The sequence below is a fragment of the Rhinatrema bivittatum genome, chromosome 4, assembly GCF_901001135.1.
Source record: "Rhinatrema bivittatum chromosome 4, aRhiBiv1.1, whole genome shotgun sequence".
Classification (NCBI taxonomy): Eukaryota; Metazoa; Chordata; class Amphibia; order Gymnophiona; family Rhinatrematidae; genus Rhinatrema; species Rhinatrema bivittatum.
The window spans coordinates 228,145,982-228,171,439 of NC_042618.1; the positions used below are offsets into that span (position 1 = coordinate 228,145,982).

General features: G+C 44.6%; 1 protein-coding gene across 1 annotated transcript in view; it reads right to left on the bottom strand.

Annotated features, from left to right (window-relative positions):
- Window positions 1-4,399: 4,399 nt before the first annotated feature.
- The window catches only part of LOC115090566 (cystine/glutamate transporter-like), a 194,797-nt gene continuing 173,738 nt past the window's right edge, over window positions 4,400-25,458 (bottom strand). The window contains exons 11-13 of the mRNA XM_029599809.1: window positions 22,722-22,871; window positions 7,765-7,939; window positions 4,400-4,819 (exon numbers count right to left, since the gene is read on the bottom strand). Coding sequence (XP_029455669.1) covers window positions 4,755-4,819; window positions 7,765-7,939; window positions 22,722-22,871 — 390 coding nt within the window. The 3' untranslated portion in view covers window positions 4,400-4,754. The remainder of the gene's footprint in view (window positions 4,820-7,764; window positions 7,940-22,721; window positions 22,872-25,458) is intronic.

Consider the following 25,458-nt stretch of genomic DNA (forward strand, 5'->3'; position numbering starts at 1 on the left):
CTCTCCGTGAAGAAATACTTCCTGACATTGGTTCTGAATCTTCCTCCATGGAGCTTCAGCTCATGATCCCTGGTTCTGCTGATTTTCTTCTGACGGAAAAGGTTTGTCGTTTTTGGATTGTTAAAACCTTTCAAGTTTCTGAAAGTTTGAATCATATCACCCATGCTCCTCCTTTCTGATCTACCATTGGTGACAGATTGCTCTGGAAATGCCCTTGTGACATAAAGCACACCCATTATAGAGGTACTACTTCACCTGCACACCTGTAAGCACTTCCAAATGAGGGCGTATCATTAACTATCTGCCAGGACTACTTTTAAGTGTGCCCTTCAAACATTGCCATGCACGTTGCACCTTCAGTGTTGTTTCACATTTACTGTATTACTACAACTGTCACTCTTCAGGGTCCAAGAGCATGTGTGCCACGAGCACACTTATGACACGGTGGCATCCACATGTGAGGCTGATAATGAGGGCCACTGTTGATGGCTCTCAGGCCACACCATGCTAGCTAGGCCACCGAGTGCCATACCAAATGTCACTCAATCTCTGTCAGTAACAGGCAGAACAATTGGTGGTGGCCACATGTGTATCATGTAATGTTTACAATGACAAATTTATTTCAAGTACACTGTTCACCTCCATCATTAAGACAATTCATGATCATCCATATGTGTTTGTATGGTTCACAGTGCCCTACTCAGCCCAGAAGTGATACAAAGACAAGTGATAGCGAGTAGAGCAGAAGCTAACAGGCCTCAGGTGCCCCTCCCCTAGAAGGGGAATAGGAACATGAACCCTATTAGGCAAAGTGTGTCCGTATAAGGTTTTGCTGAATCAGGCTGTCACTCAGCATGTTCTCCTGGCCTTCAGCAGGGAGTCATAGGGGATCTTGTGGCAGATCTGGACATATATCCATTGGTAGTCCGTGGCGTACAGCCACATTATGGAACACACAGCACAGCAAGACAATCTTTGCTACTTTAGGTGAGGCATACATTAAAGCTCCACTGGTCTTGTCCAAACAGCAAAAGCAACTTTTCAGAATGTCAAAGTGCATTCTATGATGCAGCAGGTAGCACTTAATAGGGATGTGAATCGTTTTTTGACGATTTAAAAAAATCGTCAGATAATTTTTAAATCATCAAAAATCATTAGAGTGCACGATACAATACAAATTCCCCCGATTTATCGTCAAAAATCGTTAAATCGGACACGGGAATTATTTGGGGGGAAGGTGGGAAAACCGGCACACCAAAACAACCCCTAAACCCACCCGACCCTTAAAAACCAATCCCTTACCCTCCTGAACCCCCCCAAAATGTTAAATTACCTGGTGGTCCAGTGGGGGAGGGGGGTTGTCCCAGTGCGATCTCCCGCTCTCGGGCCATCGGCGCCATTTTGGCTGCAACTAATATAAATGGCGCCGATGGCCCGATAAAAAAAAAACCCACCCGACCCTTTAAACCGATCCCCTTAGCCTCCCCCACCCTCCCGACCCCCCCAAACATTTTAAAATTACCTGGTGGTCCAGGGGGGGCGCAGGGAGTAATCTCCCGCTCTCGGGCCATCGGCTGCCACTCATAAAGATGGCACCGATGGCCCTTTGCCCTTACCATGTGACAGGGTATCCGTGCCATTGGCCGGCCCCTGTCACATGGTAGGAGCACTGGATGGCCGGCGGCCATCTTTACGATGGCAGCGGCCATCTTTAAAGATGGCAGCGGCCATCCAGTGCTCCTACCATGTGACAGGGACCGGCCAATGGCCCCCCTGGACCACCAGGTATGTGTAAAAAGTTTTGGGGGGGTCAGGAGAGTGGGGGAGGCTAAGGGGGTAATTTTAAAGGGTCGGGGTGGGGTTTTTTTTATCGGCACGGGCCTCACTAAAAAAAATTAGTGATGTGAATTGGAATCGGAACCGATCCCAATTCACATTTCTAATTATCAGATTTTCCACCACCCCCCCCAGCCGAACCCGATCGTTAAAACGATCGGGCACACGATTCACATCCCTAGCACTTAAGGCCTCGTATCTTGTCTCTGCCAGTGTGTTTGGTATGTGTATGGGGGTGAGAAGCTAGGGCCTGCAACCATACCCTAAGTCTCCTGCGGCAATGACAGAAGAAAGGTATGAATGTTTGCATTTAGAGATGTGAATCGGAACCGGAATCAGTTCTGGTTTCGGATTCGTGGACTATCGGGAAATTATTTTTCCCGCGGTCCAATCTTTTGTTTTTTTTTAATCGGCTGTGCCGAGCCGATAACCCCAAAACACAGCCTAACCTTTTAAAATTACTTCTTTAGTATCCCCCCACCCTCCGGACCCTTCCAACTCCCCCCAACCCCCAAAAAAAAGAATTTTTAAGTACTTGGTGGTCCAGTGGGGGTCCCGGGAGCATTCTCCCACTCTCGGGCCTTCGGCTGCCAGTAAAGAAAATGGCGCCAATGGCCCTTTGCCCTTAGTATGTGACAGGGTATCTGTGCCATTGGCCGGCCCCTATCACATGGTAGGAGCAATGGACGGCCAGCGCCATCTTTAAAAATGCCATCAAAATCGATGGCAGTGGGCGTCAAAGGTCGGTGGGTACTGAAGCGTCGCCATTGAGGAGAATCGACCGTGAAAGAAAACTTACCAATCAACAACGAAAACCCTGACTAGGAATACTATGGAGAGGATCAAGAGGGACCCAGCATTGAAAGTAGGCTAAAAAATCACGTTAAAGCAAAAACTGGAAAGTTTTCCAAAAGAAGCCAAAAAAGGCCGAAAGTCAGCTCACCAACGGCGATGCTGCAACTCTACAGAAAAAAAGAGACTGAAGAGGGACTCTGCATGGACACTTGGTATAGGGTAGGCTGGGCATGCCCAGTGAGGCAAGTCACATAAGTTTTCCATGTCTGCCCTCCATCTGATAATGTCACCCATGTGTGAGGACTACCATCTTACTTGTCCTTGGAGAAATGCTTTTTAAAATCAGGTCCACTGTGTCCAGTGAGTACTGATGCAGCCAATGTGGTATATTTTATGCTAAGATTGTGAAAATCATGGTCTGCTAAGAAAAGGGAGTATTAGTGTCTGAGGTGAGAGGAAATTGTATTCAGTGTGTACCTTGTACTAGTGAAATGGAGAGTGGGGAAGTTTTTGCAAGTGGTTCTTCTTACCAAGGGGAAGATGTACATATTTTATTTACATATATAATTGAGCGATCCCATTACAGCCTCACACTACCTCCCGACCTATGAGACAAGGCCAGAGAGGCACTCTACAGGCACATCCTATCAAAACAACACTAAGTAGAAGAGCCCTTTCCACCGCAGGCCCGTTACACTGGAACTCACTCCCTCCAGACCTCAGGCTCGAACAATCGACACCCACCTTCAAAAAAAGACTTAAGACCTGGCTATTCAACCAAGCATTTTCATAACCTATTTATCCTCTCACAGACCACCACTGAAGAATTCCTCCCCTTGACACCTCCTCAATATCCTTCAATAATCTCCCATGCGCACTTGCTCCTCCGAACGAATTTCACGACAATGACTCTAGGGCTTCCCAAGACAGCTCCATTGACTTCACATTATGCTCTTATAAGCTATTGTTCTTATAAGCTATTTGTATATAATATTTTCTCTCCCTGTTCATTGTAAGTTACGATCCAAGTTGCATTCTCCCTGTTCTATGTAAGACATTATAAATTACTCTTTATATTGTCATTGTAATTGTTGAAATGTGAACCAAGGGATTAGTAACATTGTTACCTGAACTGCGGTATATAAAACTGTAAAATAAATAAATAAATAAATAAATATTTTGTTGAAGAGCTATTAAGGGCAATCTTTTCCTGCTTTTGTAACACAGCCCAGATGTGCAAGCCTATGTACCTTGATTTAATCAGTGACTACCACTGATATTATGTATTCTAACTGCTACTGGTAACACCAAAAAAATGAAAGTTTTGTTTTATGGGAATTTGTAAGTCTTTATTTTCAGGTTATTTTGAGTGTTGGTGTAGTGAGGAGACAGCAGTTGGTGGTGGTGGTGGTGCCATAAAGGGGATTCTCACAGGGTAAAATCCCTATTCAGCTTAGGCATTTTATTTATGCCCCTTCTCTGCCTCTAGGTCCAGATCTACTGCACCATCTGCTTGACCTAAATCTTTATGAACCCTACCGAAAGACTGGCACTTGACTCACATTCTATGTACCCCATCTGAATGTGGTTACATAATAATAATAATAATGATAATTCTTCTACACTCTCTTTGGAGGTTCTTGTTCAGTGTCCAAGCACAGTGAAGTTTTAAGTCATTCTGCTCAGCGACAGCTATATTTTTTTTGCATAATTGTAAACTGAGATACTGTTTGAATGAATAGCAACATGTTTAAAAAAAAACAGCCCAAACAACATTAATATTTATGTACACTATCAATGTTTTCAGTACTGTATGTGATATCTCTCATTGTCCTTGCCCAGATGGCTTACAATCTAGATTTCAGAAGAACAAGGTTAAACAATGTGTTCATGGTCACAGACTGCTTGGTGGTTTTGAAATTCAAATCAGGGTCTCCAGGTTCAGCTCCATCGCTTTTTGCTATAGTACCAGCTCAATTACTTTCATTGTTATTATTAATGCTACTAATGTAAATTCATGATACGGCAGAAAAATGTGTAGTAAAATATTACAAATTACATTAAATGGAGTTGTACTAATCATACAGTATCAATCCAATTAAAGTTACAGTAATTGCTTGGTATCAATAGGTGCGGATTTCCTGGGGGACCACCTCCAGCAGAGTCTGCAGTTTGAACGTGAGATAACCTGCAAATGAGCACAAGTATACTGGAGTAATTTTTTAAATGCATGCAGTGTTCCCACTGAAATCACACAGTCTGCAGCTCCTCCCTTCCTCTGCAGCACAGATAAAAAATACCCATAAAACAGCAAGCATGCTTTTATCCACAGAGGGAGAGGGTAATTTTCAGCTCCTGCTTTTACCAGATAATGAGTTACCCATGAAAAATTTTTAAAAATTGCCCTTTGCTATTTTTGCTGTTGCTATAGACTTAGCAACAGCAGCTCCTCATCCCCAATAATGCATCATGGTCAAAGAGAGACAGAATTTCAGCAAACTCGCTCTCTCTAATCACAAACTTTCAGGCACATCTGAACCTTTGGTGCTCTCTCTCAGCTTTGAATTTAAAGCAGATAGAATAATCTGCTCCACTACACCTTTGCTAGAAATTGTAGTTAGGAGGGCAATTTTCAAAGGTATTTCCATGGGTAAAACAGAGTTTGGCCCGCAAAAATGGCATTTTACAAAGCTGCCCGCCAAAATTAGAGTACACTTATGCATATACGTCCTGTTCGCTGGACTAAGCGGAGGTACACATGAAGACAGCATTGGGAAGGGGTTGGATATTTATGTATATCCTTTTGGATTTTCAAAAGCATGCATGTGAATTTTCTCAAAAAATGTTTCACGTGCATGATAGCAGGTGTAATTGTGCGTGGATGTGTGCAAGTCTGCTTTGAAAACTGGTGTAACTTGAGTTTTGGCCACTTCATTTAGGGGTGATGCTTGAAAGTGACCTCGGGGAAGAAAATATGCTTTGAACATTTTTTTATTTCTGATCTTGTAACGTGATTAAATTACCCATGCCACCTGAAGAAATGAAGGGGCAAATTTCAAACTGTCAATACTGGGACTTTGAAACTTGTCTGCATCTGCTTTCTGTGCAGGTATTTTTTGCATGGAAAATAATGTGTGTAGAGTAGAAAATGCAATTTGCCAGCACTATTTTCTCCCCTTACTTAAAAGTACATGCATTGTGGAACAATGTGTATAATTTTAATCAAAATGAGGTAGCACAATTGTCAGATGGTCATTTTGCAAGCATACATGACTATTTATTGCATATGAAACATGCCCTCATAATGTTTCAAGGATAAAACAAAAAGTTTAGTTTCAAAGTTGTTTCTGGGCCCGATGGGATAAACTGTGAACTTCTTGTGTACGGCCTACTAGGACCTTATCAAGGAGTATGTTCTGGAAGGTGGAGTTGTTTTGTGTGGTCCATCTCCACAGAGTCACTAGGGGGAGTTGAAGGAGATGAAATGGGAGAGACAGTATACCTGCTGGTCTGCGATTACAACCATTTGTAGGAAAACAAGAATTACAAACTAATGTACATGGATTTATTATTAATTGACTAGACTTCTGTAATAGGTTGCAGGGTCTTCCAACTGTAGCACTGAGAAGGTTGCAATTGGTGTAGAATATTACAACCATGATACTCTGTGACTATATGACTCCTTGCTTGGAGATGATATATTGGCTTCTTATTATGTGTAGGATTAGATCTAAGATCCTATGACTAGTGCTTTATAGAGGATACCCAAAATATTTAGCTGATCTTCTGATTTCCTATAATCCAGCCAGAATGCTGGATTATAGGAAATTGACTCAACAAGATCTTATAAGGATACCAGGTCCTATCAAAATTAGGCAAGACCATATGAGATGAGCAGCTTTCAGTTATCAAGATCCCCTATTGTGAAATGCCCTGACTTTAGAGTTGCATAAGGAATCCAGTTATATCAAGTTCAGAAAAGCAGCCAAGACCTAGTTGTTCAAGCAGGTGTTTAATCATTGAATGGATCCTGGGCCTATTTTTTATCTGTGAGAGAATTGAATCGATTTTATATTTAATCATATCAGTTTTAATATACATTTTTGAAAACTATAGTTTAATCATGATATAATTAGGCTTTTATGAATTCCTCCTTGTGGGGATTTTAATTACAGGTTTCTATGATAATTTTATTGTATTTAAGTATTGTATGATTTATGATTAAGGTAGTTGTGATTTTTAAATGCTATTGTATGTATATATATTTTTAATTGTAAATCTCTGACTATTTTTTGACAGGCGGTATAATGAAAAATTAAACTAAACTAAATTAAACTAAAGTCTCTGAGAGGAGATGGCAGAGAAGAGGTTGCATTCACTCTCCAGGTGACAAGCAGCACTGGGACACTGGAGTTGTGGAGTAATCTGTATCTGCATCCAGAGGAGGACATCCATCCATGACTGAAAGATAGGGGCACAAACCCAAGGAGCTGCAGAGTGTAAGTATTCAAGGAAGAGTCTGAAGAAACTGCAGAAAATCTTTCAGTTGTGCTTAAAAGAGTCTTGGGAGGCTACCAGTACTATATTTTAGTATGTGTTTTGAGTGACTTTAAGGCCAGATTATTGTACTATTTCTGGAAGTGGAATTTTGTTGTATCTACTATGATTCTGCCCCAGTAAACATTTTATTTTTATTAGAACACCACTCTTGGCATAATGACTGCTATTTTGAGTGACTGCACTATAGATCCCCTTGGGCCTAGCAGCAATTCTCCCTCACCATTTGGGAGAATTTGTGGAATTGCAGGAAGTTCGTGCAGAGGAAGATGCTGAAAGAGAGCATATACTATGAATTTATGAGAAGTGGTCTTTGGCTATGCCTATGTGTGATATGGTGCTGGATCTCAGCATAGGAATAATAATCCCATGTGGACTCTGAGTGTTACCTGAGCAGCTGAAGAGCTTGTGTGCCACATAGCAAAGTATTAAGCCCAAGGTCTCATAACTGACTGACCTTTTCAACATATTTCCTCATAAAATGTAAGACTATGACTATAAACATTTAAATCCAAGGGCAAATACATTTCACACATTGTTTTTCACATATAGTTCATGGATTCAGTTGGTACTTACTGAATAATGCACGGCATCTAGCAGGCATCGGCCTGTAGATCAGGAGGTAATAGACTGGAACACCAGTTAAAATGATGGCAGCACCAATGCTGCAGTTCCCAGGGGCAGAGTAAAGAGACATTGCCACTGAGCTGAGGCAGATTATGATGAAGATCACTGGGATGAACAAGGGTAGCTGGAAAGAGATGAACAAAATATGCAGGGCTTAATTCATTCAGCATTTGTATCAGCTCCAGGTTTCGTAGCTGCAGTAGTTCTACACTATCAAGACCTGTTTGTGCCCAAACTTAGGGACCTGTTTTACTAAGAGATTGATATTCAAAGTGCATTCAGCATTACTTAGCCGGATAAGTGTAATTTATCCAGCTAAAGAGAAAGCTGGATAGTAAGTGGGTGGGCAGTGGGCAGATTGGTGCAGCGCTACTTAACCGGATAAGTTGCGACATTCGCTCTTATCCTGTTAAGTTAATAAGATAAGTTAGACCAGCCATAAAGCATGTCTAACTTAGCCAGATATAGCTTATCCAGTTTAGTAGCGATATATATGCAGATACTAAACAGCATGGTCCCATGTAAATTAGCTGGATAAATTATATTGGTCCCTAAAAGTTTTCTCCCATTTTGTGTCAATGGGGAAAATGCTTAGTAAATAGGGGTGGGAAGAGGGGAAAATTTTGTTTTGTTTTTCGTTTCATTTGTGTGTGTGGGGGGGGGGGGGTTCCCCCAAGAATTTTGTTTTGTGTAATGTTTAAAAAAAATGAAATAAACATTGAAACACCACCACCCCCCCCCCAAAATGGCGCCGGCCATAGACAACACGATTCGACTGCAGGAGGTCGTTCCGGACCCCCGCTGGACTTTTGGCAAGTCTTGTGGGGGTCAGGAGGCCCCCCCAAGCTGGCCAAAAGTCCCTGGGGGTCCAGCGGGGGTCCGGGAGCGATCTCCTGCCGCAAATCGTTTTTCCATACGGAAAAACCAAAGGTAGCGCCGGCGCCATTTCTACAAGCACCGGAGGTCCGAGAGTGGAAGATCACAGTGGGACCCTTCCTCTGGACCCAGGTAATTTAAGGCATTTTGGGGGGGTTCGGGAGGGTGGGGGATTTATTTTAAAGGGTCGGGGTGGGTTTTAGGGATGTTTTAGTGTGCCGGTTTTCGATTTTCACGATTTTCACGATATTTTAAAACCCAAACGGCGACGATCCGATTCCCTCCCCCTCCCAGCCGAAATCGATTGTTAAGATGATCGATCACACGATTCACATCTCTAATAATTTCAGAAGCAAAACTTTAAAATGCATTCATTCTTGCAGAATCAGTCTCTCGACACAGGCTGTGATTCTCAAGAGGCTGCATTGTGAGGAACAATTTAGACTGCTCAGTTCTTAAAAAAATAGTGTGAACTTGCAGGCAATAACAGTCAAAACACTTAGAAGCCAATGCAATAAATTAGTGCAGAAAACAAGTGCTCAGTATTGAGCACCTGCTTTCCTAATGCACACCCAGCCTCCTCTCCTGGGCGCACAATTTAATATTTAAATGAGAGGTTGCATTAAAAAGGAGGCGTTAAGGACAAATGTGCGCCCCTAAATGCTTCCTTGGCAGCGAGCACCAAGGAGAAGTGACTGTCAGTAGGTTAGGAAAACAGAAACTCAATTTTACGAGCGACCCTTTTTGTAACCTGTCTGCTGGCACGCTATTTTTTTTTTTTAAATATCCTGGTCATTTTGGTTCCTACGACTTAATTTCGCTACAATATTAAATTGGAGGAAGTACAGAAAAGCAGTATTTTCTGCTTTTCTGTACCCTTTTTGGGCTGCTCAGAAATTAACGCCTGCTCTTTGAATCAGGGGAGAATAGCTAATAGCGCTCGTTACATGCAAATGCTTCGCTGGGGGTTGGACTGGCGTTTTGGATGCACTAATCCCCTTATAAAGTAAGGGCGTTAAACAGGTTAAACAGTGTGCTCGGCTGAGTGTACAGTATTGCATCGGCCCCTTAATTTAGTCTGAATCCAACTCCCTTTTCCCCCCTGCCGTTGAAGCAGAGAGAAATGTTGCAGTTGCATCAAAAGTATCAAGGCTTATTGGTTAAGGGCAGTAACCACTACACCAGAAAGTTACGCTCATGAATCCTTTTCTTCATTTCTATTCTCTAGCCTTTAGGGATCCATGGTGTTTATCTTATGTTCTTATGTTATGTTCTTATCCCATGCCACTTTTATTTCTTTGACTGTTTTCGTCTTCACCACCTCCTCCAGAAGGGCATTCTAGGCATTCACCACCCCCTCAATGAAGAAATATTTTCTGGTGTTGGTTTTGAGTTGTCACCTCTGGAGTTTCTTTTTGTGAACCCTAGTTCTACTGATTTCTTTCCAAAGGAAAAGGTTTGTTGTTCGTACATCATTAAAACCTTTCAGATATCTGAGGTCTGTATCATATCTCCCCTGCACCTCCTCTCTTCCAGGGTACACATATTTAGATCCTTCAGCCTCTCCTCATAAGTTTTCCAATACTGACCCTGCACCATTTTGGTTGCCCTTCTCTAGAGCACCTCCATCCTGTCTCTATCCTTTCTGAGATACGGTCTCCAGAACCGAACACAGTACTCCAAGTGAGGCCTCACAGAGGAACTGTACAAGGACATTATCACCTCCTTTTTCTTACTGGTTATTTCTCTCTCTATGCAGCCCAGCATTCTTCTGGCTTCAGCTATCCCCTTGTCACATGCATGACACTCTATTTCTTGGCATTGAATCCTAGCTTCCAAATCTTCAGCCACTCTTCAAGCTTTCTTAAACCACTTTTCATTCTCTCTACTCATTCAGACATGTCCACTCTGTTGCAGATCTTAGTATAATCCGCAAATAGACAAACTTTACCTTTTATCCCTTCTACAGTGTCACTCACAAAGATATTGAACAGAGCTGGTCCCAATGCCGATCCTTGTGGCACTTCACTTAACACTGTTTTCTCTTCAGTGTAGGTTCCATTTATCATTACCCACAGTCTCCTGTCTGTCAACCAGTTTGTAATCCACTCCACCACATTGGCGCTGACTCCTAAGCATCTCATGTTATTCACAAGCTCCTGTGTGGGACTGTATCAAAAGCTTTGCTGAAATCCAAGTAAATCACAATTCTCTAGTCACCCAATCAAAACATCAGTCAGATTCGTCTGAGAGGACCTTCCCCTGGTGAATCCATGCTGTCTTGAATCCAGCAACTTACTGGATTGCATATAGTTCACTATTTTTTCTTTCAGCAGAGTTTCCAGTAATTTTCCCACCACCAAGATGATGCTAACCGACCTGTGGTTTTCAGCCTCCTCTCTGCTACCACTCTTATGAAGCAGGATTACAACTGCTCTTCTTCAAACTCGTGGCACCACTCCTGTTTCCAGAGATCTATTGAACAGGTCTTTCAGCAGACCTGCCAGGACATCCTGGGATATACCTCACCCAGCCCCATGGCCTTGTCCAATTTAAGTTCTCTTAGCTCTTCCCACACATTCTCTTGTGTAAAAAGAGTTGTGTCTACCCCATTCTCATTTACGGTCTTGTCAACCAGCAATGGTCCTTCTCCAGGGATTTCTTTAGTGTACACAGAACTGAAGTATTTGTTTAATATTTCTGCCATTTCTTTGTCTATCTCTACACCTTGCTCCTTGTCACCTTTCGATTTTACTATACAACTTCAGGCCTTCTTTCTTTCTCTTATATATCTGAAAAATATTTTATCACCTCCACCTTTTTGGCAATCCTTTCTTTGCTTGACATTTCTCCCTTCCTGATTTCTTTTTTGTTCTCCCTCAGTTTCACCAGATAATATTCTCTATGTTCCTCTTTTTTGTATCCTTTATACTTCCTGAATGCTGTTCTTTTTGCCTTTATTTTTTCAGCCACTTCCTTTGTGAACCAAATTGGTTTATTTTTCCTTCTACTTTTTTTTACTTTTCTAACATATAGATTTGTTGCCTTTGTAATACCTCCTTTTTAATTTTGCCTACTGTTGTTCCACCTCGCTCATTTTCTCTCAGTCTTCTCCTTCTTCTTCCAGGTATATCTCCATTTTGTCAAAGTCCATATTTTTGAAATTCAGAACTTGGATCTTCATGTGATATCTCTGTACCTTATTTGCGATATCAAACTATACTGTCTGATGATCACTGATGCTCAGGTGGACGCCTGTCTGGACATTAGTGACATTATCCCCATTAGTGAGCACTAGTTCGAGTATCACACCCTCCCTCGTGGGTTCCATTACCATTTGTTTGAGTAGATCCCCTTGAAGAGAATCCACTATCTCTCTACTTCTTGCAGATTCTGCAGAAGAGATACTCCAATTCATATCCGGCAGATTAAAATCTCCAACAATTAACACTTCTCCCTTCTTTCCCAGTCTTTCACCAGATCTTGTTACGATTGGGCAGTGGTCTGGTGTAGTGAACAGCACCTGCAGGAGGAGTGACTCCAGGTGGAGAGAAACAGGGGTTGCCGGACAGTCTCTAATAATGGCTGGGGAGGAATGTGGTGCAGGCAGGAGTGTATAGAACTGGGAGATGGCTGGAATCTGTGGAGCTGAGTACTGGCTGGCAAGGAGTCTGGTGCTGGCTGGAACCTGTAGAGCTGGATGCTAGCTGGAAGGTGTCTGTGGTGCTGGGAGCTGGCTGGAGGGAGTCTGATGCAGGCTGAGGGAATCTCTGATACAAGGTGTGTGGAAGTAAGGGTGAACTAGATACACAGGAGCAGCATGGAGGTATGTGTGGAAGTGAATGTAGGTAAGCGTGGTCTGAACACTGGAACTGGGTGCAGGTATGGGTGGAATCAGGATAGCATGCAGGTAAGTGTGAGACTGAATGTAGGTATGTGTGACTGGACTGAGGGAACCCGGGAAGGCAAGACAGACAATGAATAGACAGACTAACCAGACAGCACTAACACTGAACATAAAACACAAAAGCCCGAAGGCAGCAATGCAAGACAGACTGCCCGAAGGCAACACAGCAAAGCAGAAGGCCCGAAGGCAACACAGAGGCAGAAAGGAGGCAAGAGCAGGGAGCCCAAACGAGCTCGATGCCGAAGCACTGAGGCATTGGCTAGGCAGGGTTATATAGGAAGTCCAGGTCATGAAGCAGATAGGTAAACCAGAGTGGGCAAGCCAAGAGAGCGTACTCGTGAGGGACCTCTGGTGGCGAGGTGGCTGCACAGCAGCCATAGTTGTAACAGTACCCCCCTCTCTAAGGCCTCCTCCTCCTCCTGGGTCCCAACTCTGCAGGGGGTACTGAATGATGACAAATTCAAACCCCTCCTGGGGTGGCGAGGCAGGCTCAAACCCTTCTGGAGCTGATGTGGCAGGTTCACTCCCCTCCTGGGGTAGCGAGGCAGGCTCAAAGCCCTCCAGAGCTGATGTGGCAGGTTCACTCCCCTCCTGGGGTAGCGAGGCAGGCTCAAACCCCTCCGGAGCTGATGTAGCAGGTTCACTCCCCTCCTGGGGTGGCGAGGCAGGCTCAAACCCCTCTGGAGCTGATGTGGCAGGTTCACTCCCCTCCTGGGGTGGCGAGGCAGGCTCAAACCCCTCTGGAGCTGATGTGGCAGGTTCACTCCCCTCCTGGGGTAGCGAGGCAGGCTCAAACCCCTCCGGAGCTGATGTGGCAGGTTCACTCCCCTCCTGGGGTGGCGAGGCAGGCTCAAACCCCTCCGGAGCTGATGTGGCAGGTTCACTCCCCTCCTGGGGTAGTGAGGCAGGCTCAAAGCCCTCCGGAGCTGATGTGGCAGGTTCACTCCCCTCCTGGGGTAGTGAGGCAGGCTCAAACCCCTCTGGAGCTGATGTGGCAGGTTCACTCCCCTCCTGGGGTGACGTGACTAATTTAACCCCTTCCCGGGGTGGCAGAACAGTCCCAAACCCCTCCTGGGGTGACACGGCAAGTTCACTCCCCTCCTGGGGTAGCGAGGCAGGCTAAAACCCCTCCTGGGGTGACATGACTAATTCAACCCCTTCCCAGTGTGGCAGAACAGTCCCAAACCCCTCCTGGGGTGACGCGGCACGTTCACTCCCCTCCTGAGGCGACGCAGCTGGCTCAGACCCCTCCTGGGGTGATGCGGCAGGCTCAGACAGCAGGGTAATAAAGTCTGTTGTGAATTGTTCACCAGTTGTGGGAGTAGTTATGATGGTGCAAAAGGAGGACAAAGACTGGACAGCTGAGGACTTGGTAAATAGAGACGGATTTTTGAAGCCTAGATCATGGTTCCCTGATTCTGAGGTATGGACTTGCAGCTTAGTGAAAGCACAGGCAGCTCTGGAACGTCTTGGGAAACAGTTCGTTAGTCGTGACTGACCTGCAGCTGTGGGAAGCAGAGCTCTGCTAGGGTTAATTAGTTCTCTCTTCTTTAGAAGTTCTTGTTTCTGAGACCCTAGCATGGAAGTCACAGGAGCATTCCATTACCAGGTGAGTTCTAGGGTTTTCTGGGAGATAACTTGCTTTTTTGTGCAAGGGTTTCTTCAAAGTTTTATGAAAGGATGTGTTGGGATTCTCTATCCACAAACTGCCAATAGTAGTAACATTATTAGTTGGACCAGAATCAGAACACAGACTAATTGAACTGGCTGATATTTCTTGTGAAACAGCAGGTCTGGTAGCTGTGCAACAGGGGCAAGGTTTGCCTGGGGGTAATAGGCTAGGGATACAGGAGCATTTCCACCATCCTGGTCTAGGGGTGTTGCAATTTAAACATTCTTGGTAGACTGCAACATTCTTTCTGTGACAGTTACTGCATGCCCAGTGTTCCTGATCTGAGAGCTGACAGGCTAAACAGTTTTGATAACTTAAATAGTTCAGGTTTGGCAAGAAGCACAGGTAAAAAACCGTGGAGACTCTGAAGTATTGTGGGTAGTGGAAAAAAAGTTGACTCACCGGATGGATACAAAGTCCTATCTCTCTCTCTGGAGGTGGATGGCTTCGGCATGCTGTTACAATTGGGCAGTGGTCTGGTGTAGTGAACACCACCTGCAGGAGTGACACCAGATGGAGAGAAACAGGGGTTGCCGAAGAGCCTCTGATAATGGCTGGAGAGGAATGTGGTGAAGGCAGGAGTGTATAGAAATGGGAGATGGCTGGAACCTGTAGAGCTGAGTACTAGAGATGTGAATCGTGTCCTCGATCGTCTTAACGATCGATTTTGGCTGGGAGGGGGAGGGAATCGTATCGTCGCCGTTTGGGTGTTTAGAGTATCGTGAAAATCGTTAAAATCGTGAACCGGCACACTAAAACCCCCTAAAACCCACCCCCGACCCTTTAAATTAAATCCCCCACCCTCCCGAACCCCCCCAAATGCCTTAAATTACCTGGGGGTCCAGCGGCGGTCCGTAGCTAAATCGGGGGAAGGGGGAGGGCAGGAAAACCGGCACACTAAAACACCCCAAAACCCACCCCCGACCCTTTAAATTAAATCCACCACCCTCCCGAAACCCCCCCCCCCCAAATGCCTTAAATTACCTGGGGGTCCAGCGGCGGTCCGTAGCTAAATCGGGGGAAGGGGGAGGGCAGGAAAACCGGCACACTAAAACACCCTAAAACCCACCCCTGACCCTTTAAATTAAATCCTCCACCCTCCCGAACCCCCCCCCCCAAATGCCTTAAATTACCTGGGGGTCCAGCGGCGGTCCGGAACAGTCTCCTGCAATTGTCTTCAGCCGGCGCCATTCTGCGCCGCCATTTTGCAAAATGGAGGCGCAGAATGGCGCCGACTGAAGACAACACGATTCAATTGCAGGAGACCGTTCCGGACCGCCGCTGGACCCCCAGGTAATTTAAGGCATTTGGTGGGGGGTTCGGGAGGGTGGGGGATTTAATTTAAAGGGTCGGGGGTGGGTTTTAGGGTGTTTTAGTGTGCCGGTTTTCCTGCCCTCCCCCTTCCCCCGATTTACGATTTTTTGACGATAAATTGGGGGAATTGGTATTTTATCGTGGCCCTAACGATTTTTGACGATTTAAAATATATCGGACGATATTTTAAATCGTCAAAAAACGATTCACATCCCTACTGAGTACTGGCTGGCAAGGAGTCTGGTGCTGGCTGGAACCTGTGGAGCTGGATGCTAGCTGGAAGGTGTCTGTGGTGCTGGGAGCTGGCTGGAGGGAGTCTGATGCAGGCTGAGGGAATCTCTGATACAAGGTGTGTGGAAGTAAGGGTGAACTAGATACACAGGAGCAGCATGGAGGTATGTGTGGAAGTGAATGTAGGTAAGCGTGGTCTGAACACTGGAACTGGGTGCAGGTATTGACGGAAAGCCATCTCAAGTATCAGGATAGCATGCAGGTAAGTGTGAGACTGACTGTAGGTATGTGTGACTGGACTGAGGGAACCCGGGGAGGCAAGACAGACAATGAATAGACAGACTAACCAGCCAGCACTAACACTGAACATAAAACACAAAAGCCCGAAGGCAATACAGCAAGGCAGACTGCCCTAAGGCAATACAGCAAGGCAGAATGCCCTAAGGCAACATAGCAAGGCAGGGAGCCCAAACGAGCTCAATGCTGAAGCACTGAGGCATTGGCTAGGCAGGGTTATAGAGGAAGTCCAGGTCATAGAGCAGATAGGTAAACCAGAGTGGGCCAGCCAAGAGAGCGTACTCGTGAGGGACCTCTGGTGGTGAGGCAGCTGCACAGCAGCCATAGTCGTAACAGATCTCATCCATGTCTTTATTTTGGGTTGGAGGCATGTAGACCATGCCAGTATAATACAAGCAATGATGTTTCTCATCTTGATAATTACAATATAGTTTATTTGGGGCATCCAGGGAAATTGCTGACTTACAGGCCGATACAGAAAAACCCGCGGGAAAGCAGGAAAGCGCCTGCTCTCCCTGCGCGCACAGGCCACTCTCTTGGGCATGCGATTCAAGAGGGTGGCCTATGCAAATTAGGGCCCGTGGTAAAAGGAGGCGCTAGGGACACCAGCGCGTCCCTAGCGCCTCCTTTTTGACAGGAGCGGCGGCTGTCGCGGGTTTGACAGCCGACGCTCAATTTTTCCTGTGTCAGTTCTCAAACCTGCTGACAGCCACAGGTTCGGAAAATGGACACTGGCAAAATTGAGCGTCCGTCTTCCGACCTGCGGGCTGCGGTCTGATTTTTAATTTATTTTTTTTTTAATTTTTACTTTTTTTTTTTACTTTTGGGCCTCCGACTTAATATCGCTATGATATTAAGTCGGAGGGTGTACAGAAAAATAGTTTTTTCTGCTTTTCTGTACACTTCCCCGGCGCTGGCAGAAATTAACGCGCGTCCCCCCGAAACTAATAGCGCCTGCAACCTGCAAATGCATGTTGATGGCCCTATTAGTTATTCCCGCGCGATACAGAAAGTAAAATGTGCAGCCTGGGCTAACAGTGCTCTCCATCAGAGCGCACTGTACTGTATAGGCCTGAAAGTTACAACTAGCCCAAAACACTGCTGATATGGTTTCTCTAAGCAGGAAGGAATGAGATAGAGCTACACAATTATTGCTTGCCTTACACAGATTATCCATCAAATTACAGGCTTATTTTAAAACCCTTACCATCATTTCAGAGCATTAAAGGGGTGCACTCCTGTTTTTGTAGCATGCCCTCATGGTCTAATCAGGAATGTCAGCTGGTGCTGTCTAATGTTCAAAAATGTATGATAGTAGTATAAAAGGCACAGCACTTGTCAAACTTATTTGACAGGTTGGCTCAGCCAATCAACATTCACTTCCAGATTAAGTCCCATCCACTTTCCATCCCTCTCAGCCAATCAGTGTTCATATAGTCTAAGTTCTGCCCACTATTATTTTGATGACATCATAGGAATTTGTCATAGCCACACTCCCAAAACATGCTCTCTTCTGGACAGTTTTGACGACATCATAGAAGGGCACACTCATTTCTTTTTGATGATGTATACAGGAACCAGAAATATATTTTACCAAGATGGCACTGGCTGTATGGGGCAGGATATGATATCACTGTCAAGATGGTTCTGACTATATGGGGGCAGGAAATGACATTATGGCGAATATGCACAGTCCATTCATGAGCAGTAAACATCACAATGGAACATGAAGAGACAGCCATGTTTAATGATGTCACAGTAAATGACAGCAAAGCCAGGCATGCTCAGTAAATGGCTATTTTTGTTTTCAGAGATAGTATTACCATGGAACATGATTTTACAGGAAATGACATCATCACCAAGCATGTGCAGTAACCCCTGTTGTTTACAATGGAAACCAAAAGAAACTCCAAGAGGGGCTAGTGTTTGTTTCGTTTAAGAGGAACAGACATTTTTTACAGTCTAAAGAGCAATAATTTGAGGCTTTTTTTTCTGCCCCACATAGTAAACCCTGATGTAATTAATTTTTAATAGATGTAGGTATTAGTGGCGGTGTGAAAACAGCTAATCTTAGTGTAAAAAAAAATCCTGCTACTATTTTTTCCTTACATACCATATATACTTCTTTTAGCAGGCAGCCTACAGCCTATAGTGTGAGCGGTGTACAATTTCAGCACAGATGGCAGAGCTGTAGATTTTACAAGGCAGACACAGAAATGCAGCCCTCTTTATACAAAACACAAAGATATCAGAGATGCATAGAGAAAATTTAAAGAATAAACAGTATCAGGACTGTGCTGTAAGCTATTTACAAGCTGATGGTTAGTAGAAAACATATATTTATGATAAGAATCCACAAAGGAAGTGAGAAAAAGCATCCGTAGTAGAATGACATGGGGAAACAGAATGCACGCTGGGCTGATTTTCTCTGTCATTGGGCAGCACCAGAGAGCAAACCCCTCGCTCCCTTCTTTCTGATGGCCAATTGAGAGGGGTGGTCTGTGATGGAACTGCAAGCACCCCTCCTTTTCACACACAAACCAGGTTTTTTTTAAAAAAAGTTGTTTTTAAGTGAGCAGGTTTAAAATGAAGGTATTCACGCTTTGACAGAAAGACACGGTCTTCAAAAAATGTTGTGAGACATTATAAAAAAAACCAGGACATGCCAAAACATGCCCTGATGGTCAGAAAAAAAAAGATAACGGTGCACCCATACCACACGGAAATTGCCATATAAGCAGGAAAAATGCTGTTTGCACAAATGTGGCTATTTTTTCAGCAAAATAATAAATGTGGTCATTTCTTCAAATGATATTTAAAAACGGTCCATGCTTAGCCTATTCAGATTTTTTCCTATAGTAACTTCTCACTAAGTCAGGAGTTCATAAACTTGAGGACCACAGCTCAGTTGGGTTTTCAGGATTCATACAATAAAAACACATAAGAATTATTTGCATGCAAAGCCTCCATTATATGCAAATAAATCTCACATATATTCATTGCGGAAATCCTAATGACTTGAGTAGGTTGCAATCCTTGAGGACTGAGTTTGGAGATCCCTGCACTAAATTATTCTGGATTCTGAATTAGGAAAGGGAGTTCTGACAGTAGCCAGATCTGACTATTAGAGTTAAAAATCTATGCAAGAGAAAGAAGAAAGGACAAATAAAGTATTTGCTGCAAGTGTACTTCTTTTTCAGCTGTCACAGTGGTGTCACTTCTGCTTTATACGTCACCCCATCTGGCTTGATTTCTCTCTATTGCAGGTTTGATTCAAGTCCAGACAGTATTATATCTGATATGTGTCGTAGGGAAGGGCAATTTTCACAGCATTTTCCATAGCTAAAATGCTTTTTACCTGGGAAATCGGCTGCCTGAAAACAGCCCACCCTCCATGCAGGTAAAAGTATGCATAGAGTTCCTCTACACACCTACTCTTGCCCACATTTTGTGGAGGCGTTCCTGGGGGTGGAGTTAGGGCAGGGGTTGAAAGTCTGCACGTTGTGTTTAGACGAAAAATGTACCTCATACAAAAAGGAGGTGCTAGTGGGTATTTTCTCTTTGAGAACTGGTTCAATGTCCTGGGTAAGATTGCACATGGACTTTGCAGATCTGTGGGCAGTGTGAAAACTACTCATAGAGGTCCATGTTCAGTAGGCCGGGTAGTGGACAAGTTATCCGGCTAAAGTCAGCCGGATAACTTGTCCCATATATTCAGTGGGAGAAACGTCCTGCTGAATATACCAGCCTAAAGTTATTTGGCTACATATAGCCGGATAACTTAAAAAACCTAACTGGCTATATCTGAATATAGCTGGGTAGGTTTTTTTTAGTTATCTGACTTTGTGTGACTGAATAACTAGATATCTTTAAAAGCTATCCGGCTAAGTAGCGCTGTCCTTACCAAATAAAATAAAGGCTCAGAGGGCCAATCCCGTTATCTGGCTTAATTTAATATTAAGAATTTTATGTTATTATGATTTTTATATTTAGTATGTGTATTGATAGTTTTAACTCATTATTGTATTTTAACTAATAGTTAAATTATGTTTTATATGTAAATTTTGATTTTGTACTGAATATGTAAACCGTTATGGAGGTTAACACCAAACATCGGTATATAAAATTGATTAAATAAATAAAATAAATAAATAAACCTAGCCAGATATACTCAATATTTGGACAAGGTTAGCCGGATATCTCAGCCCCTCCCTGGAATGTCCCTGAAATGCCACATTTTTATCCAGCTAAATTATAGTCAGATAAGTACTTAGCCAGCTATAATTTAGATGGATAAGTGGCTAAACATTTGCCATTTAGACAGATAACTTTTGAGTTGTCCATCTAAATGGCTTTTGAATATCTATCCCAGGGGTCGGGAACCCATGGCTCGCGAGCCAGATATGGCTCTTTTGAGGGCTGCATCTGGCTCGCAGACAAGTGTCGCCACACTTCGCGGTTCCCCGCTGACCCAGCTGCTCCCCGGTCCTCCGCCGCCCGGGCTTAAAATGCTGTCAGCCCGGGCGGAACGCGGCGGGACAGCTGGAGTCAGCGGCACCGGCGTGCTCTCTTCTCCTCCTCCCGCCCCCCCCCCGCGGCCCGGAAGAGGAAGTGGTGAGCATCGGGTGCCTGCGCGGAAGAAGAGACCACGCTAGTGTGGTCTCTTCTTCCCGCGCAGGCACCCGATGCTCTCCACTTCCTCTTCCGGGCCGCGGGGGGGGGGGGGGGAGGAGGAGGAGAGAGCACGCCGGCAGCGGCACGACTGGAGTCAGCTGGGTGCCAGCGCTGGAGTCATCGGGTGCCTGCGCGGGAGTCTTCCCGCGCAGGCACCCGATGCTCACCACTTCCTCTTCCGGGCCGCGGGAAGAAGAGAGCACGCCGGTGCTGAGCGGCACCGGCGTGCTCTCTTCTTCCCGCGGCCCGGAAGAGGAAGTGGTGAGCATCGGGTGCCTGCGCGAGAAGAAGAGGCCACGCTTGTGGGAAGAAGACTGCAGCGCGGCTCGGAGGAAAATGAAGAGTTTCAACCGCGGCCGATGGGACTCCGCCTCCGCGAGGGCTGAAAATGAAGGAGGTTAGTGTTGGGAGGAGGCTGCTGCTGCCGCGAGTTCCTGGGGTGGGGGTGGGGGAGAGAGAGAGTGAATGAGCGAGCAAGCGTGTGTGTTTGAGATCCTGTGTGTGTGAGTGAGATTGCATGTATGTGAATGATTGAGAGCCTGTACATGTGAAAGAGAGTATGTCTGTGATTGAGAGCCTGCCTGTGAGAGAGAGAGCATGAATGTAAGTTTACCATTGGGAACCTGTATGTGTAAGTTTGTGATTGAAAACCTGTTTGTGTGAAAGAGTATGTGTGTATGATTGAGATCCTTTGTGTGTGAGAGAAATCATGTGTATGTATGATTAAGAGCCTGTGTGTATAAGTAAGAGAGAGATCATGTGTGTCTGTGTCTGATTGACAGCTGGTTTAGGTGATGGAGCATGTGAGTATGTGATTGAGAGCCTGTGTTTAAATGAGAGAGAGAGACCATGTGTGTCTGTGTGTGATTGAGAGCTGATTTAGGTGAGGGAGCATGTGAGTATGTGATTGAGAGCCTGTGTGTAAATGAGAGAAAGAGAGGACATGTTTGTAAGCATGTGAATGAGAGTCTGTGTGTGAGAGAAAAAGACAGCATGTATTTATGTGATTGAAAGCCTGTGTGTGTGTGTAAGCGTGAAAAGATAGACAGCATGTGTGTAAATGTGTAATTAAGAGCCTATATAAGTGAGTGAGAAAAAACATGTGTATATGTGAGTACTGAGAGCATGTGTGTATAGGTGTGTCATTGAGAGCCAGTGTGAGAGAGAGCGCTGGTATGTGACTGAGAGAGGAGAAAGTTCCAAGCAAACCACCCCACCTCCTGCTAATTCAGAACAATCTCAGGACACCTGGATATCAAACGTTCCCAGGTATGCAGAGCAAAAAAATTTTTGTATCCTTATTATTTTTCATTACTGGATCTTTGTGTCTGCTATTTTGAAATATTTTGTTGGTATCTGGAAATGTTTTATATGAGTTTTAATTATTGGATAGTCCTCTCATCAGCTGTTTCGAAATATGTTCTTTTTGTTAGTACAGTTTTACTGCTGATGATTTTATATTTCTTGATTTGTTTTATAAGGATGGGTGATGTTTCTTTTTTCCTTTGTTACACTGCATACAGAGACTCTGGCTTGTTGCAGTTTCCAATTCAGTTTTTTCTGCATGCTTCTTGTTATGCGTTTTGGTCTCTTTATTCTATGTTAGGTGAGGGACAGCACGTGATTCAGGTGAGGTTTTCTGCTGGCGTGTTGTTTCTGTGTAGGACTCTATAGCAGCCTGACTTGGTCCGTTTTCCTAATAGGAGATGTATTGGTGTCTTAAGGCCTGGTGTAATATTTTCAGAGACTTATTGTACATTAAAAGTGGGATCTTACATAAAATGCACACATTTACTTGTATTTAGTTTTAAACATATTGTATGGCTCTCATGGAATTACATTTTAAAATATGTGGCGTTTATGGCTCTCTCAGCCAAAAAGGTTCCTGACCCCTGATCTATCCCATAATGTATTTTTAATGCAGCCGGTCATTACCTTAAATGGCCTGGGTACCTCAGGGTGCCGGTAACGATGGACAATTAGCCCAGTAACTACCAACGCTATAAAAAGCCAACGGGAGAAGCTGAAGAAGTTCAGGAGGGAATACAGATCTGCACTGAATACCATGAATGTAAGTAGAGGGACCTGCAAGGTAAAAACAGAAACACTTTCAATTTACCTTGGTGGGCTCCAGGAACAATTACATCCCAATTTCTCTTCAATTGTTCTACCTGAAACCATCCTTTGACCACAGTCTAGAATTCTGTTTTGTTAAGCGTCCAAAGCACACTTTATGACGCTTACCCAGGGATACAAGAACACTTAGATTTTGTAGAAAGCATAATTTTTTATTGAACAATATAAGTATTCTTGGGATGCTGGATGCCATTTCTCTGACAAACTGACCACCTTCTTTAATAGGTAAAATACAATACAGTACTAGGTCAGAAATTCTGAAATTGCGTGACTACCTGGAGAATCATTTACATAGGTTGTCATGTCAACAGCATGATACAGTATCTCTAAACTACCCTGACCAGTTCTCCAAGTTGGGGCCCATTTACCATCACTCTTTAGATAATTCTTTGTTCTGTTAAAATCTTGCTGCTCAGGGCAATTGTTATATCTTAGGCTGTGTGCTGTGTTTTCAGATGCCCCTGTTACAGTTGCCCCTATAACCAACATTCTAGCCTGAGGTTCTAACCGTTGCCTTCTGCTTTTGAGACCCTATAATTAGGCATCACAAATTGTCACCAGCTTCAACTGCTGTCCAGGTGTCCTTGGAATTCCTGCAGGTCAGGCTCAGTAGGGCATTTAAAGTTCACATAGCCAGAAAGGCTAAGATAGCAGAGGATTCTGGGTCAGTTGCTGTCTCCATGTTGGTCTCAAGCTCAGGCACACATATCAGTTTGCAAACAGAAAATGCGTGAGGATATATTATGTATACCTTTTAGTGCTTAACAAGGTTTGTATATATTTCTTGTTACCTTAATGCCTCTCCAAACTAAAAATGGAAACAGTGCTCAGTTATTGACAATTATAATGTACAGTTATTAGTGTGGTCTTTATTGAACAGCAGACAATGTGAATGTATTACTTTCACTCATGATCTCAGGCTTCCTGCTGTGAGGGTACTTATACTATAGGGAAGCCCAACAAGCCTATGCCTTGGTAGTGGGCTGAAGAGGAGCAAGTGCTGAGGGTGGAGCAAGATACAGCAAAGTCAGACTGGGATGGAGCATATACTGAAGCTGGAGCGAAGCAGAGCTATAATAGAGCTAGGACAAAGCAGATCTCTGAGGATTAACTGCACAAAGGCTGGGTAGCCTTCTAGTTGTCAGTATTCTGCACCCATCCATCCCTTTTAGCTGGCCATTGGTCAGTCCCAGTGCCTTAAGGGTGTGGCCACCGGTTTATCTGACTCAATCTTTACCCCCATGTTTCTGGCTCAAATGTAAAGCCAATTGGTCCAGTGGCTAAGGATTATGTCCTTTCTCCCTATCCTACCCCAATTTGAATCCCCACTGCTATCTTGTTGTAACTCATGATATCCTAGATGTTAGCACCCATTATTTCTGCAGGGAAAGCCACTCTAATATTCCTTGATGATGATTATGCTCCAGCCTCCTCCTCATCCTTCTCATGAAGCATCCAGGCTGACCAATTTCTTTGGATTTCTCTAGAAGTTGTCTTGTCTGACCTGTGCCACATCCATCCTGCTCTACTATTTATTTATTTATTCTATTAATATTTTACTTTTGAGGCACTAGACTCATATACTTCATCTAATATCCTATCTTGGTTGGTTTCCTGTTTAATTAGGACATTTGCCATTGACTGCTGCTTGAAACAACTACCATGGAAAAGGTCCACTGCATCCAGTTGAGGTACATACTATATTCCTTAAAGGAAAAGGTGAACAGCTTACTAAAATTGTGTGATATGCTGATTTCTAGGGATGTGAATCGTTTTTTGACGATTTAAAATATCGTCCGATATATTTTAAATCGTCAAAAATCGTTAGGGCCACGATACAATACCAATTCCCCCGATTTATCGTTAAAAAATCGTAAATCGGGGGAAGGGGGAGGGCAGGAAAACCGGCACACTAAAACCCCCTAAAACCCACCCCCGACCCTTTAAATTAAATCCCCCACCCTCCCGAACCCCCCCGAACCCCCCCTCCCAATGCTTTAAATTACCTGGCGATCCAGCGGTGGTCCAGAACGGCGGCGGTCCGGAACGGCCCCCTCAATTGCATCGTGTTGTCTTCAGCCGGCGCCATTTTGCAAAATGGCCGCCGCAAAATGGCGGCGGCCATAGACCCAAAACGATTCGCCGCAGGAGGTCATTCCGGACCCCCGCTGGACTTTTGGCAAGTCTTGTGGGGGTCAGGAGGCCCCCCCAAGCTGGCCAAAAGTTCCTGGGAGTCCAGCGGGGTTCCGGGAGCGATTTCTTGCCGCGAATCATTTTCCGTACGGAAAATGGCGCCGGCAGGAGATCGACTGCAGGAGGTCGTTCAGCGGGGGTTCCAGACCGCCGCTGAACGACCTCCTGCAGTCGATCTCCTGCTGGCGCCATTTTCCGTACGGAAAACGATTCGCGGCAAGAAATCGCTCCCGGAACCCCGCTGGACTCCCAGGAACTTTTGGCCAGCTTGGGGGGACCTCCTGACCCCCACAAGACTTGCCAAAAGTCCAGTGGGGGTCCGGAACGACCTCCTGCGGCGAAT